Here is a 13,751-nt window from a genome sequence, read left to right as displayed (position 1 = left end):
AGAAAGATTTAAAATTAAAATTTACAATTTCTGAATAGAATATACAGGGCATCATAATTAATGATAGAATAATAGGTTTTTGTATTGTTGCTGTATGATGCTGTATATTTTCAAATATGACCTTTTGAAAATTTGAATAAAATGTGAAGTAAATCTGACAAGTAGGGCATATTTTACGAACGTTTACATTGGTACCTGCATTTTGTGGAGTATTTGGTGTCATGACTTCATATCATCAGACAGAGTTTGATTGTTAATTGGTTTTACCTGTAGGGTCTCCTGGCCCTTGAAGGGGAGCTGACCCCCATCTTAGTCCAGATGGTCAAAAGTGCCAACATGAACGGCCTGCTGGACAGTGACAGCGACTCTCTCAGCAGCTGCCAGCAGCGGGTCAAGGCCAGGCTGCACGAGATCCTTCAGAGAGACCGGGATTTCACCGCTGAGGATTACGAGAAGGTTCGTGAGAGCTTGTGGACTCATTAACAATACTCACAGAATGCCTGGAACAGCTGCGTGAGGCTTCTCTAAACGCATCCAGTCATAAATTAATCTGAGATCACAGGTGGAGCTGCACAGGGGTTTCCATGTATCGAGTCTGCAGGATTGATTTAGACAGCATTCAGGAGCTGTCTAAATCAGATCTGATGCCTTCCCCTGCTGGACAAGGCTCGAAATGCTAATTTGCTGTCATTTACTGCTTCAGTCAGTTCATTGCCCGCCATAAGAGCGGCCTATTTCTAATTCATGTGTATTCTTTCTGCATTTTCAGATTTGCCATTTCATTCATTTTATATGAGTATTATTACATTCTCTTACATTGCTGTGTTTTATTACATTTGCTATTCTTATTTCTGCCTTTTTGGCCACATACAAGTTGAGCATAAAGTGCGTAATCTGCAGAATACCATTTCATATGTTGTCCAGTCTGGATTGTATAGATTTTTCATATCAGACGCGAAAACATTAAAAAAAAATTCTTGGCAAAGAAACTGTTTTAAACATTATGTAAATTGTTTTAAAACATGTTTTTACAGTGTTTCAAAATAAGTCCATGTCAAATGGATGCACTTCTGAAGAAAGTATTATGTGTTGACTGTATATTTCTGCATGTTTATGTGCACATGTATATACTGACTAATCACATTTTTGTGTGACTTTATTCGGTACTTGTATTGAAAATTTTGTGAAAACTTCTGTGCATCAGTGTTTTAGTCTTGTTTCCAGTATGAATCACATTTTTGCTGGTGTGTTTCTCATCCAGTTGGCACCAACGTCCAGCTCTTCTCTTATCAAGTCAATGCAGATGATTAAAAATCCAGTCAAAATGTGTGACAAGGTCTATTCCCTGATCCAGAGCTTGACCTCTCAGATCCGACAGAGAATGGAGGACCCCAAATCAGCAGGTAAACAGAACTGTTGAATCTCCCAATCACCTTTGCAAGCCTATGTAGCAACGATTCTGTTAAACATCTGTTTTTACTGTAATCCTGTTTTTTTGAAGTACATATTTTAATGTACAAACCAACATTGAGATTCCACTTTTACATCTTAAATTAAAACTTGTGCTGTGCCAGAACAGTTTTAATTGAAGAGCTAGATCAAAATTAGTTTTGATATTTTGACATATGGTACAATTCTCTTTTTTAAATTTTATTTTCTATGTATTAAATACTTTTTAAATTACAGTTTTGTAACTATAACGAGATCGCTTGGTTACTGAGGTTGGTTTTTAATTCAGGTGCAGGTTTTGAAATGTCCAAGACATTGGCATTCTTTATTCAATGTGTTCTGTAGCCTTTGTCTTACAGGCATCTGTTTCTTCTTTTCTTCTACTTAGATATACAGCTATACCACAGTGAAACTTTGGAGTTAATGTTGCGTAGGTGGGCAAAGCTTGAGAAAGACTTTAAAATGAAGAATGGGAGATACGACATCAGCAAAATTCCTGACATTTATGACTGCATTAAATATGATGTACAGCACAACGGCTCCTTAAAACTTGAGAACACGATGGAGATCTATCGACTTTCAAAGGCATTAGCTGATATTGTCATTCCTCAGGTGACTTAATTGCAGTTGCTGTTATTTTTTATTATATACTGTAATTATGAGGTGATAAAGCATTGTAAACCAGGTTAATATTATTTTCTTCTTATTTCAAAAACTTTTCAAAGCCGAGTCATAATCAAATGTCTTGCTCAAAGTCACAAATTGATTTTTATATACAAATATAGTAGTTTCTGGTCATGCAACAGGAAAGACCTGTGCTTAACTTATTATTGCCACATTTGTCATTATTTGTTTTTATACATCGGTTGGCCATGAAAGGTCTTCTTAATGCTGCTGCAGAGGCTAACAAAACTGAGCTACACTGCTCTTGCTGTCAGAGGTAGAAATCTTGTATTAAACTTTAGAACTTTTCATGATGCATCATTTCAGGGCAGTTTTCAACAAAAAACAAGAGACATGTGCAGTCGACTCGTAACTTGTGTGCTCTCAATTTACACGGTCTTTTCTGGAAGACAAAAAAAAATGCTTTATTCTTTGAAACATAAGTCAAGAACGCCTACGATAGCTAGTTATTGAGCCTATAAAGTTGTGTTATTTACTTTGATTTACTGTTTTTATACTTCTATTTAATGTATTGAATTACTATAAGAGGTTAGTTGGGGTTTTTTTAAGGGTTATAGTGTAAAATTTGGCTTTCCGTACTGCTCAGTATCTCATAAATTATTAGTTGACTTTATTTGCAAATTAATACAGTAAACAGAATTTGAAAATTTGAACTTGCAAAATGTTTTGTATACAAAATGGGAAACAGTATATAGCAATTATTATTAAATGTATGAAAAAGAACACCAAAAATCACACACATATGAAGCTTGGAAGATACCCCCAAAAAATCATTTTCGAAACTCTCTTTTATTAAAAAAAAATCCTTTGATGAGCATCAAGGTACGTTTCAGGGTTTATTAAATGATGTTACTGTTGAAACAGAGTAAGACATAAAGATGAGATGGTTTCTGTGTGTGTTTTTATCACGACACTGATCTTTTGTCCATAACCTAAGCGATAAAGTTCAAAACAGAATAAGGCAACCATGTATAAGTAAAGTATTTTCTAAGCTCTGTTAGAAATGGCTTATCCATGTGTTTACATAGCTTTTAAAGTTCTTATCGCTTTCTTTCTCAGGAATACGGAATAGCTCAAGCTGAAAAACTGGACATTGCTAAAGGCTACTGCACCCCTCTGATTAGGAAAATTCGCTCAGACCTGCAGAGAACACAGGATGATGACACTGTCAACAAACTCCATCCAGTGTAAGGCTCCAACATTTGATAGGTGTTCACACAGACAAAACAGACAGTCTAAATAATATAAAAGAATGTAAAACTATACAGTATATCTGTTTTGAACCAGTAGATCATTTCTTTATAAAATATTCCAAATTTGCACGTTATAATAATGTGCAAGCATTTAAGTGTGTCCTTCATAACAATTAATATATTTTAATTAGTGTGTACAAAATGTAAAATTGAGTTGACTTGTGCTTTTATATGATTTCAGTTATTTTGCTAATATACCAGTTAATCCTTTTCTGCGTACATCCGTTTATAGCTTTCTGTACTCCTTGTTGACTTCAGTACATAGTACTGATGAGGCACGTGATTAGGAAAAGTTAACGTTGTTTGGGTAGATTGTCTTCAGAGTTTGTGTACTTTTCAATAGAGCGGCATCTTGTGTGTAAATGGTTCTAGCTGTAGCTTTTCCAAGTTTTCTACTTCCCCATTGGGTTTAACTAAAAAAAGTGGCTTAACAGCTTGTCAGTCAGAGCCAGGTGTGTATTAGTCATTACCTTCCTACACAATGGCAGTGGTTCAGTTTGCATTCGTTGCAATATGGACATAATGTAATTCCCTGTGGTGGCAGCATATGCTTCTCTATCCTGCTCTGTATTAATTGCTCTCCAGTCGTCTGTAAGTTCTATCATTTTTTATTTTTAGGTACTCCAGAGGAGTTATGTCACCAGAACGTCATGTGAGGACAAGGCTGTATTTCACTAGTGAAAGTCATGTGCACTCACTGCTTTCAATTTTACGCTATGGGGCCTTGTGCGATGTAAGTCACTGTCATTTCGATGACCCTTGAGCACATTGCTTGCTGGGGTTGGCTTCGGATCTTCTAAGACCCTGCATTGAATAAAGTGGTTCGAAAAATGGATGGATTGATGGATCCTGGGGTTCATGACAACAGACTTTCTAAGAAAATTTACGTCATCAAGTGAATTAAAAATTAAGTGATATTTCCAAGATTAGAAATAATATTCTATCAAAGAAATTGCTATAAAATTCCAACTACAAATTGATTTTGAAGAAAAATAGCATTAAATCAGGGTTTTGAAAAATTTAAATAGAGCAAGCTCTCTCACATTCAGTGCCTATTTTGTTTTATGTTAAATCTGTTCCCTAGATTCAATCAACTGTATGCAACAAACTACAAACAAGAGGAATCCTCTCAAATTGTCTAGCCCATCTACAGTAGCTTGATCCTAGGATTTTATGCAGTTGTTCCATGAAAGAAACCAGTGTATGGGCTTCTACAACAGAGTGGCTTGTTCCAGATTCACACAACCTAATGTACTATATAAAATACTACCTTAAAAGTCTGCTTTTTAAATTCCCTGCCGAGTACAGTAATTTCCCCTTGTGTCCACTTGTGTTCTTGTATCCATCATGTTCACTCACAGTTCATTCATGGAGTTCTCTTGAAAACAAATGCTTCACTTTAGGAGACCAAAGACGATCAGTGGAAGAGGGCAATGGACTACCTCAATGTCGTTAGTGAACTTAACTACATGACGCAGATTGTCATTATGCTCTACGAGGACCCAAACAAGGTACAGCTTTTCTACAGTTAATGTCTACAAAGAGCACTGATTACGGCACTTGTCTTTTTTATTATGGTGGTTTTATTTTTCATGTGCCCTAGGACCCTTCATCAGAAGATCGTTTTCATGTTGAGTTGCATTTTAGCCCAGGAGCAAAGGGCTGTGAAGAAGATAAAAACCTACCATCAGGATTTGGCTATAGACCAGCTTCACGGGAGGTGAGGGTTGTAGTCTTTTTTCCTCATAGTTTCCCAGAGGTCTAAATTGTTTTGTGAAGTAAGGTTAATATTATTACTAGAACAGAAAATACTAATACTAAAATAGTAATACCTGGATCTTAGCATTAGATCTGTATGTATGACTGCAAATTATTTCTCTATAAACAATCCAAATTTTACCAGTGAACCTCTTAAAAATTAAAAAGTGATACTTTTAAAATGATACAACAGTTTATTTAACATGATCAACAGATAATGCCACATATGGCTCATAGAGCTATGAATAAATTCATTTGAATGTATTAGGTAGAGTGATTACCTTCATTTTAAAAAATGATCTACTCCAGCTTCTTCAAGGTGGCATGTCTTTGGTTAGGTTTTCTAGATGAGAAGCAGACAGGATTTGTGTAATTGCAGTGATGAAACAGTAATTGCTGGTCTGTCCCATTTCATTTCTTTTTCAAACAGAATGAAGGCCCCAGAAAAAAATCCATCAATGACAGTGATGAAGAGTCTAGTGCAGCTAAAAGAGATGAGCCTGACAGAGCACTGTTCAGACCTATGGTCTCTGATCCAATCTACATACACAGGAAGTCCCCTCTTCCGCGCTCCAGGAAGATTGGCTCTGTAGAAGTGAGTAATCTTTCAGCATTTCTTATGTTGTTGGAGAAGTTGGTATGGTATGCTTGCATGCTGTAGCAAAACTAGATGAGTTTTCAATGTGCCAGTATGAAAGTACTGCTTGTGTGCAATAGAAACTAATATATTGTAGTGAGCATAATCTATAATGTCGGATGATGAAGTTTGTGAATCTTTATTTAAATGTTTTTTGTTGTGCTGCAACATTTGACTTTCAAATCAGAAATAAGTTAACTTGAATCTTTGAAGAATTCAGAATATGCCAGTAAGAAAGTCATGAATTGTATTAAACACTGTAATTATTTTTCCACTGTTCAAGTTCTGTATTTTTCCATGAATTTATAGAAATGGCCTTGCATTATGTAATGGAGGGAAAATGGAAATATTTGTTTATATTTTTTTTTACTTCTGCAATTTGCTTATTCTCTAATATCTGATTATTCAGATTTGTGTGCGTTGTCGTTTTGTTGTTTATATTATTTATAAATATATTCTTATTTTGATTAAGATTGTTCTCTTTCAATGAGGAGCTGTGGTTTTATGATGGTACAGAATCCTGCCATATTAAAATAAGCAGCTTTCAAATAAAGATGATTCAAAAGCACAGAATGGAGCAGAGCGCACAACCTTATCTTGTACCTTGGCCTCCATTTCATAACTGTAATCTGGCCCTGTTCTATACAGCCATATAAAAGACAGTTATTACAGTGTGTCACAGCGAAATCACATTATTTCTGTCATTTGTTTGTTATGCTGTATCTTTGTGTGATCTTTTCAATAAGGCAGGAATCTTACTAACCACATTGAAATACATGACTGAAATAGGTTGAGTTGAGCTGTTTCTTAAAGGTGTTACTTTTTAAATACGTAAGCAATGTCAAAAGGTACTATATTTAGTATAAATGTTATCAGAATGTTACAAATAATGTATAAAACTCTGAAATGTTTCACACATTGTCATAGCAATTTCTCAGAGAAATTGGGAAATGAAAAACAAAAACATTGTATAAATGCATAAAGAAGTATGGTATTAATGCAAATCATAGAAATTATGTAGACATTATGTAGAAATTTCCTTTTTATTTACAAATTAATGTAGTTTCCTTGAACAAGTTTATTTGACAAACTCACTTTCCCTTGTTTTTCCTCCTAATTTACTTTTGTTCTACAAAATATTTTTCTATTATTCCACTATTCTGTTTTACATACAGTATTACTGTATACACTTACTAAACTAGATACAACTTCATGATTCCATTCTACCATGCATGCCTTTCAGGATGCAGTGATTTTGGTCTTTCAGATTTCCAAAACAGTAGACTGCATGGCCTGTCACGGTTTTAAGCCATTACAGTATTTTTTTGTGATATATTGCCCAGACACGTTTGCACCATTGTCAGTTATACATAATCCATTTAAAATGAAACAACCAACTTATATTCTAGACTTTGACTTTTACATACAGAAATAAAGCATTGTGAAGTAATTACAATGCATGTTTTATAGGGTTTATATTATAAATTACATTGTTATTAATATTTGGCTATAGGATTATGTTTTCCTCCAAGTTTGATGAGTGATTGAAAGTTGGATGAGCTCCTTTTATTTAACTGTGTCCTTGTTAAAGGAAGAGAAAAATAATGTTTCACAGTAATTTCTCAGCAATCCTTTTTGTAAAATGCAACATTTACTAAAATGCATTTGTTTATTTGGCATATATAAAATAAATGTTTGAAGTGCTCACATGCTGCAATTTGAATTGAAACATGGGTGAAGCCATCTTGAGATACCTGTACTGTATATGGTATAAAATTAAAAAATAACAGGGCTCTCCCAACCCAATCTACTGTATAGTTAACCTTCTTTCCAAGTGAAGTTTAGATTTTTTTTTTTACATTGTCATGATCAAACATGTAAATCAGCTTCAAGTAAATCAATATTTAGCCACCATCCACTACTCTGTCTTTGATTATGCCTTATGTTTACTTGTATTTGTATTTCTACCTTCCACATGAACATTGTTCTTACATTTCAAGTTTGAGCGCAGCCAAGCTGGTGCCACACTTAGAAGATTGTCTGCAAGTAATTGTTTGAAATCTGTTATTCAATGCGGCTAATTAATTATATAGACAAAATTAAGAAGTAAACATTGCAGAACAATGTGTGATGTATGCTAAAGATTTTATCAGTGTACAGTAGGTCCAGAATTTTTCCCTTCTCTTCCTGTAATAAGTTCACACTGCATTATAAATGTTGTCATTCTGAACAACAGAGAAACTTGTTGAATGTCAGTATACTGCATGTACATTTTAAGACCTGGTTGCATCAAATGTTTTACATTTTGTTGTAACTCAGTAGCCCCTTTGCTTTATAACTTGACAGTTCAAGTTAAAGCACAGAGGCCTGTAACAGCAACCCAGTGCAGACTTCCACTGGCATATGTAGCTTAGACTCATAAATTAACAAAACCGGAGAATAGTGTAGCCTTGCTACAGGTACATTTGACCCAAAGTAAAACTGATGGACGTATATCTGTCCCCTCTGTCTAGATTTGTAGCCTACAAACAGCAAAGCAGGACGTCGCCTATGTGTTGTCCTGTTTGATTGTAGTACATACAGTATGCAAAAGAAGTAAAATAACAGAGGCACTGTTGAGTTCAAGATTTTTAAGGAAAGAGTTATACATTTACAAAAAAAGAACTGTACTCCTCAATTCTATTGACATGGTGCCTGTCTTTTATTAAAGTGATTTTAGCCAATTATTGCAAGGAGAGTGAGCTCTACCGGAAGAAATACAAATATTATTGTATATGTTTAATGTAAATAAAGATAGGTTATCATTATAGCTGTCATTTCTGTGCTACTGTCATGCTTTCTGAATATTTCCAAAGGTTTTTACATCAGCACAACTGACAAAGTTGTTACCAAGTTTTACTGAACTTTAAATCTCGCCTTTTGTACAGTATGTAATTTGGTCATAGTGTTTTGTAGGCACCTTCTAGCTTCTTCTGCAGTTTAGTATATAATTAAAACATCTTGCTCTCTTATTGCGCCTGGGCTCAATCCAGAACTATACAAGGATCACTACTTTAAAAAGGCAATGTCAGTATTAGTCAGATTATTTTGTGTAGATCAAATCTTTAACAACATGAAAGTAATTTAGATCCAGATAGCATTTTTGTACCATAATCCCGATTTCAGAAGGAATATAATGAAACAGCTGACTAAAGTAAATTATTAGTATTTGAAAAGCAAGGACACACTGCTGAATGTTGATGAAGCACTTAGCTGGATTGTTGCTAACGTTGCATGACTTTGCTGTTTTTACCCCCTTTCTCACTTCCAGGAAGAGAGCCCCCTGAGTGTGTCTAGCCCTGAGTCAATTGGTACCTGGATTCATTACACCTGTGGTGTGGGTACTGGGCGTCGAAGACGCAGATCAGGGGATCAAATAACTTCCTCCCCTGTCTCCCCCAAATCACTGGCTTTCACATCCACTATTTTTGGCTCATGGCAACAGGTTTTTAAAATTTATTCATTATTAAAACATCAGACATTTTGTTATGCATATCAAATACATTACAACAGTCAAAAAGGGCACCTTAACTGCAGGGAATTTTCAGTACTGTTTATTTCACACAATAAACTAAAAAAACTTAAATGCTTAAATTTTCATGCATTCGTAAGGTTTTCTTAGGTGATAGAAGGTCAAGGAGTAGTGATTTACTTGAGCTACTGATGAGTGATGTTTTAATAGTGACTCAGAAGGGGTCTTACTAAAGCTGTCAATCAGTAAATCATGTCTTGCCAGGTGAAGACTCTTATTAGCTATATAAAATTTAAGTTATTTAATTAGGTTTCACACTTTGTGTTTAAGGATTTTACTTCTAAATCACCCCTTTCAATGTTTTGTTCCTTTTGTTTTGTGTAATCTATAAACGTGTTTATATTTGTTCATTTAAAAGCTGTTAAAAATCACCTGGTGTTTAACTCCATTTAAGTTTCTTTGTACTTAGAGCTCCAGTCTTTCTCATAAGCAGCTCCGTCATAAGGAAGCTTATCAGTTTTTTACCAAACAGACAAATTGACCCTCTTCACTGAATGATCCTTTTTACTTACAGTGTACTATGCTGTAACCAGACTGACTTCGTCTGAATTCTTCTAATCAATAACTGGCAGCATTCTCATTAAAAACATGAAGTTCTACTTCCATGTTTTTTGTGATAATTAATGACTTTTAATAGATGTCTGAACTGAATTCTATAATTTACATAAATACAGAAGAGAACTATTAAGCTTTTTGATTTTGATTATAAACTGGATGTTTTAATGATAAAATGTCACCTAGATAGGAAAATTGTAGGTGCCAGATCAGTCCAGACAAATACATGCATTTGATGTCCTTTGAGACTTACACAATTGTCAGTTTCTACAGTACTAAGAATTCAATTGGTAAATCAGACATTTAATATTGTGGGGTGTTTTTCATTATTGTCAGTGGCCTGGTGCTTAACATTTGCCAGAACTCAGTTATAGTGCTGCTTTGCCAATATTAAATGCTACCTTTCTCTAAATTCACTGTTTTTATTCTGGTTTGAAAGTTGGAAAGATCCTTTTCTTCTTTTTCAGCCACATATGTCTGTGTTTCATTTAACCGTTTTCCAATTAACATACAGTAGCATGTAATCTAACCTTTATTCTCACAATTTAATTACAAGGGAAATCACTTTGGGAAATGGGTTAAACTTTTTGTCCCAGGGAAATCAGCTCCCTATTGCAATAGTTCTTTGCAGCCTGCAAATCTAAACTACATATGTAAAATGCATGCATGTGAGTTCTGTGTGTGTCTGTTTTTTCTTTTTTGTCCATGTGTGCCATGTTTGATCCTGGACCCTTTGCACTTTGAGATAAAATTGTTTAAGCCTGAAAATAGTCTTTTGTCCCAAAGGTTAACCTGTGGGTGAGCCTAATTTGTAGAAGAAGTTGTAGGGTGATTAGGATTTTCTTTCAGGAGGTTCTGCTTCCTGGGGATGTCACGTCACTAGTGAATGAATTAATGGTGCCTCTACACTGAACGTTATATGACAAGGATGTCTACTCATCGTAGTAGTAAGTGCAGCATCCAGACAAGGACACGTTTGATTCCACTTCACCTGAGCAGTGTGCCATGCTGCATAAGGCAGATTAGAAATGCCAAGAAGCAAAAAAAGCCAAACTACTGTATTCTGCAATGAATAGTACAGTTCTCTTTTCTTGGTAATGTTCCCTATTTCTGTATTTTCCGTATGTGAAAATGTTTGGATTATTTACACCCAATATGCGCCATTATGATTGAGGTGAAGCACAGTTTAATCTTATACCACGTCCTTTGTTCTGTGGTGTTTAGGCACCTTAAATCTTCACGGTTGCCTCTTATAGTAGTGCTTACAGGTAAGCTGTGCATCCCATCTTCAGATGTGGAATATGGGTACAGTTTCATCAGTTCAAGACTTACATGTATATTCAACAGCCATGAACCTCAGTACTCATGTATAGTATGATCCTGCACTGACGTCTGGCACAAACCAGGATCTCTTCTGTTTAACATTTCTTCTAAATGGCACCTTTATGAAACAGTGCTATTACCTACTGTAAAAACTTGTCTTGTTTTTTTTGTTCTTTTTTGAGACAGGTGCAGTAAATATATGGTAAAAGTTGCTCACTAAACCTGGCTCATAAATGCGTAAAGTTGTCTCGTGTCTCCTTCTACCTGCATCCTTTTCATCCTTGATGTCAGATTGCTCTGTTTAATTGCAAGGATCTCATACATGGAATGGACTATCTTCAGTCTTGGGGATGTTGCATGAAATCTTGTCTCCTTCTTTCTTTTCTTTTGTTTTCGTTTTCTTGTATCACTGCACTAACATCCTTTCTGCTGCATATTAACATTTGTCTGTCTGGACAGGCCTCTGTATAAAGTTGTAGACATCTACTCTTAGAGTGGTTTACTAAAATGATGTAATATTCTCTGATTTTTCTTGTACAGGTGTTGTCTGAGAACAACAGCCACACGAGAGTTGGCAGACTGCATTCTGAACAGAAGCACAGTGGCATGGGTAAGTATTGTTTGCTGTAATGGTTTTAGGGTGCATAATTCTCTTTGTGTTTGATTTAAATTCTATCAATAGGTTTTTTTTTTTTTAAATGGTGTCTGTAGTGATACAACTACCATCTACTGTATCTGTATATTTTATGTATTTTTCAATTGTAATTGGAGACAGTATAAAACAGACATTCATTTGAGAGTGACTGGTAAAATTTTTGACAACACAGAATTTTTAAAATAAAATCTATTACCATGCTAGACACGCTTCTGCACACTTAAATTGTACAGCATTTCAGTTGTTCTTTGGATCTTCTTCAGTGATTTATTATTAATGTAAGTGAATTGAGAGACAGTTTTAAAGTCCAAGGTTGTGATTAAGTACTGTTATTGTCAGAATCGGATATTAATTCTTTGCTGTTTTGTTTCGTATCTTGCCAATCTGCAGTGCTATTTTTGCTTGTAATGTTAATTCTCCTATCAAAACCTGCTATTTATGGCTGACATTTTACTGTGGATTACTAAATGTATTTTGCGATGCTCACTGAAATAAAATAAATGTATGCTATATGATTAATAATGAAAAACATTTTTAGAAAAGGTTTTTGCCACATTTTGGACCATAAACTGCAGCTAAGACAACAAATTTCACACATGCTAGTAATGTCCATTGTTGCAGAATCAGCACCAAATGGCAACCAAACTAGACAGAACGATATTGAGCAATCTAAAGTGAAGCACCTTGGTCATGGACACCACAGTAGATCTTACCTAGTAATAATACAGTGTATTGTTGATTAAATTCAATTATTTTGATCATATGCCCAACAGCAATACATTTTAAGAAGTTCTTTTTCATTTTGTTTAGTTGAAAGCTGTAACTCAATTTCTTTGGTCTCCAGCAAATAAACCCTTGCACGTAACTAATTAGGAAGTATGGACAGTTTTGCTTATTCACCTGCCTTTCGAATGGGCTTTTTTCTTGATTTGTTTGTATTGGTTTTTATTGAATTTGCCAGGTACAGTTAGAATCCCATGTAGAATCCCACCAGTGATGCCTTAAGGAACTCTAAAGAATAATAAACTTTAAATGCTTGTCTTATATTACATAAATCATACAAAAATATACAATGTTATACACACACATATACAGTATATACAGTATGTTAGAATTGCACATTTCAATAAATGTCCAGACATTTGAATCCAGACAAAATGGAATTACAAACAAAAATACTGTATGTGAAAACTAAAAATGCAATTATTATAATTGTTTCTTAGATAATAGGTGAGCATTTAAAGAACTAGTAGCGATTTTATTTCAGAATGGTTTTTTTTTCAGAAAAATAAAATATTTGGAATTCTTACGTAGCTAAAATGTTTTTGGAGTTATTTTGATTAATTGACCATTACAGATTTCCAATAGCTAAATAGCCTCATTAGAGAGAGAACATGGCACAGTTCATGAGGTGAATCAACACTGTTAAATGCCAGTCCTGATGAAGAATGATCAAGAAAAAAAAACATAGAAAGGGACCAAAATGCTCCACTTATCAAGAGAATAATGCTTTGTGTCACCAGTATGTTGGAGGCTGCACTAACGTACCTCAGGTGGATTTGTCAGCAGTGAAGCCAAGTCATCTTAAGCAGTGAATCAAGGTTTAGTTGAGACTAAATCAATGCCATGATGATGATGATGCACTGATTGTTGTATATACAGTAACAGATCACTAGCAGTAACAGATTCCCAACACCATTGAAGCATAGAACTGATCAGTCTCGGGATAGACAGCTGTGGGATGTCCGGTACTCTTTTCCGTGCTGCTTCAGTCACTAGGCAAAGTTGGCATTCACAACATATTACCAACAAGGTGGTGCCATCGATGTTCTACTGGACTCGGGTCAGGATAAGAAGTTGGCCACA

General features: G+C 34.9%; 1 protein-coding gene across 15 annotated transcripts in view; it reads left to right on the top strand.

Moving 5' to 3' along the window:
- The window catches only part of ppip5k2 (diphosphoinositol pentakisphosphate kinase 2), a 50,767-nt gene that overhangs the window by 26,161 nt on the left and 10,855 nt on the right, over positions 1-13,751 (top strand). For 9 of the 15 annotated variants that reach the window (XR_016090799.1, XM_088910397.1, XM_088910403.1 and 6 more), the window contains exons 17-26: positions 274-456; positions 1,262-1,403; positions 1,838-2,061; positions 3,193-3,320; positions 4,005-4,119; positions 4,790-4,897; positions 4,990-5,106; positions 5,575-5,739; positions 9,092-9,265; positions 11,771-11,840. Coding sequence is in view for 14 of the 15 variants with exons in the window: in XM_088910397.1 (XP_088766523.1) it covers positions 274-456; positions 1,262-1,403; positions 1,838-2,061; positions 3,193-3,320; positions 4,005-4,119; positions 4,790-4,897; positions 4,990-5,106; positions 5,575-5,739; positions 9,092-9,265; positions 11,771-11,840 (1,426 nt within the window). In the remaining variant the exon portion in view is untranslated. The remainder of the gene's footprint in view (positions 1-273; positions 457-1,261; positions 1,404-1,837; positions 2,062-3,192; positions 3,321-4,004; positions 4,120-4,789; positions 4,898-4,989; positions 5,107-5,574; positions 5,740-9,091; positions 9,266-11,770; positions 11,841-13,751) is intronic. The other 6 variants (XM_088910407.1, XM_088910405.1, XM_088910401.1 and 3 more) reach the window with 1 other exon arrangement.

The sequence above is a fragment of the Atractosteus spatula genome, chromosome 3, assembly GCF_055471065.1.
Source record: "Atractosteus spatula isolate fAtrSpa1 chromosome 3, fAtrSpa1.hap1, whole genome shotgun sequence".
NCBI classification, from domain to species: domain Eukaryota; kingdom Metazoa; phylum Chordata; class Actinopteri; order Semionotiformes; family Lepisosteidae; genus Atractosteus; species Atractosteus spatula.
This window is presented reverse-complemented; position numbering and strand designations above follow the sequence as displayed.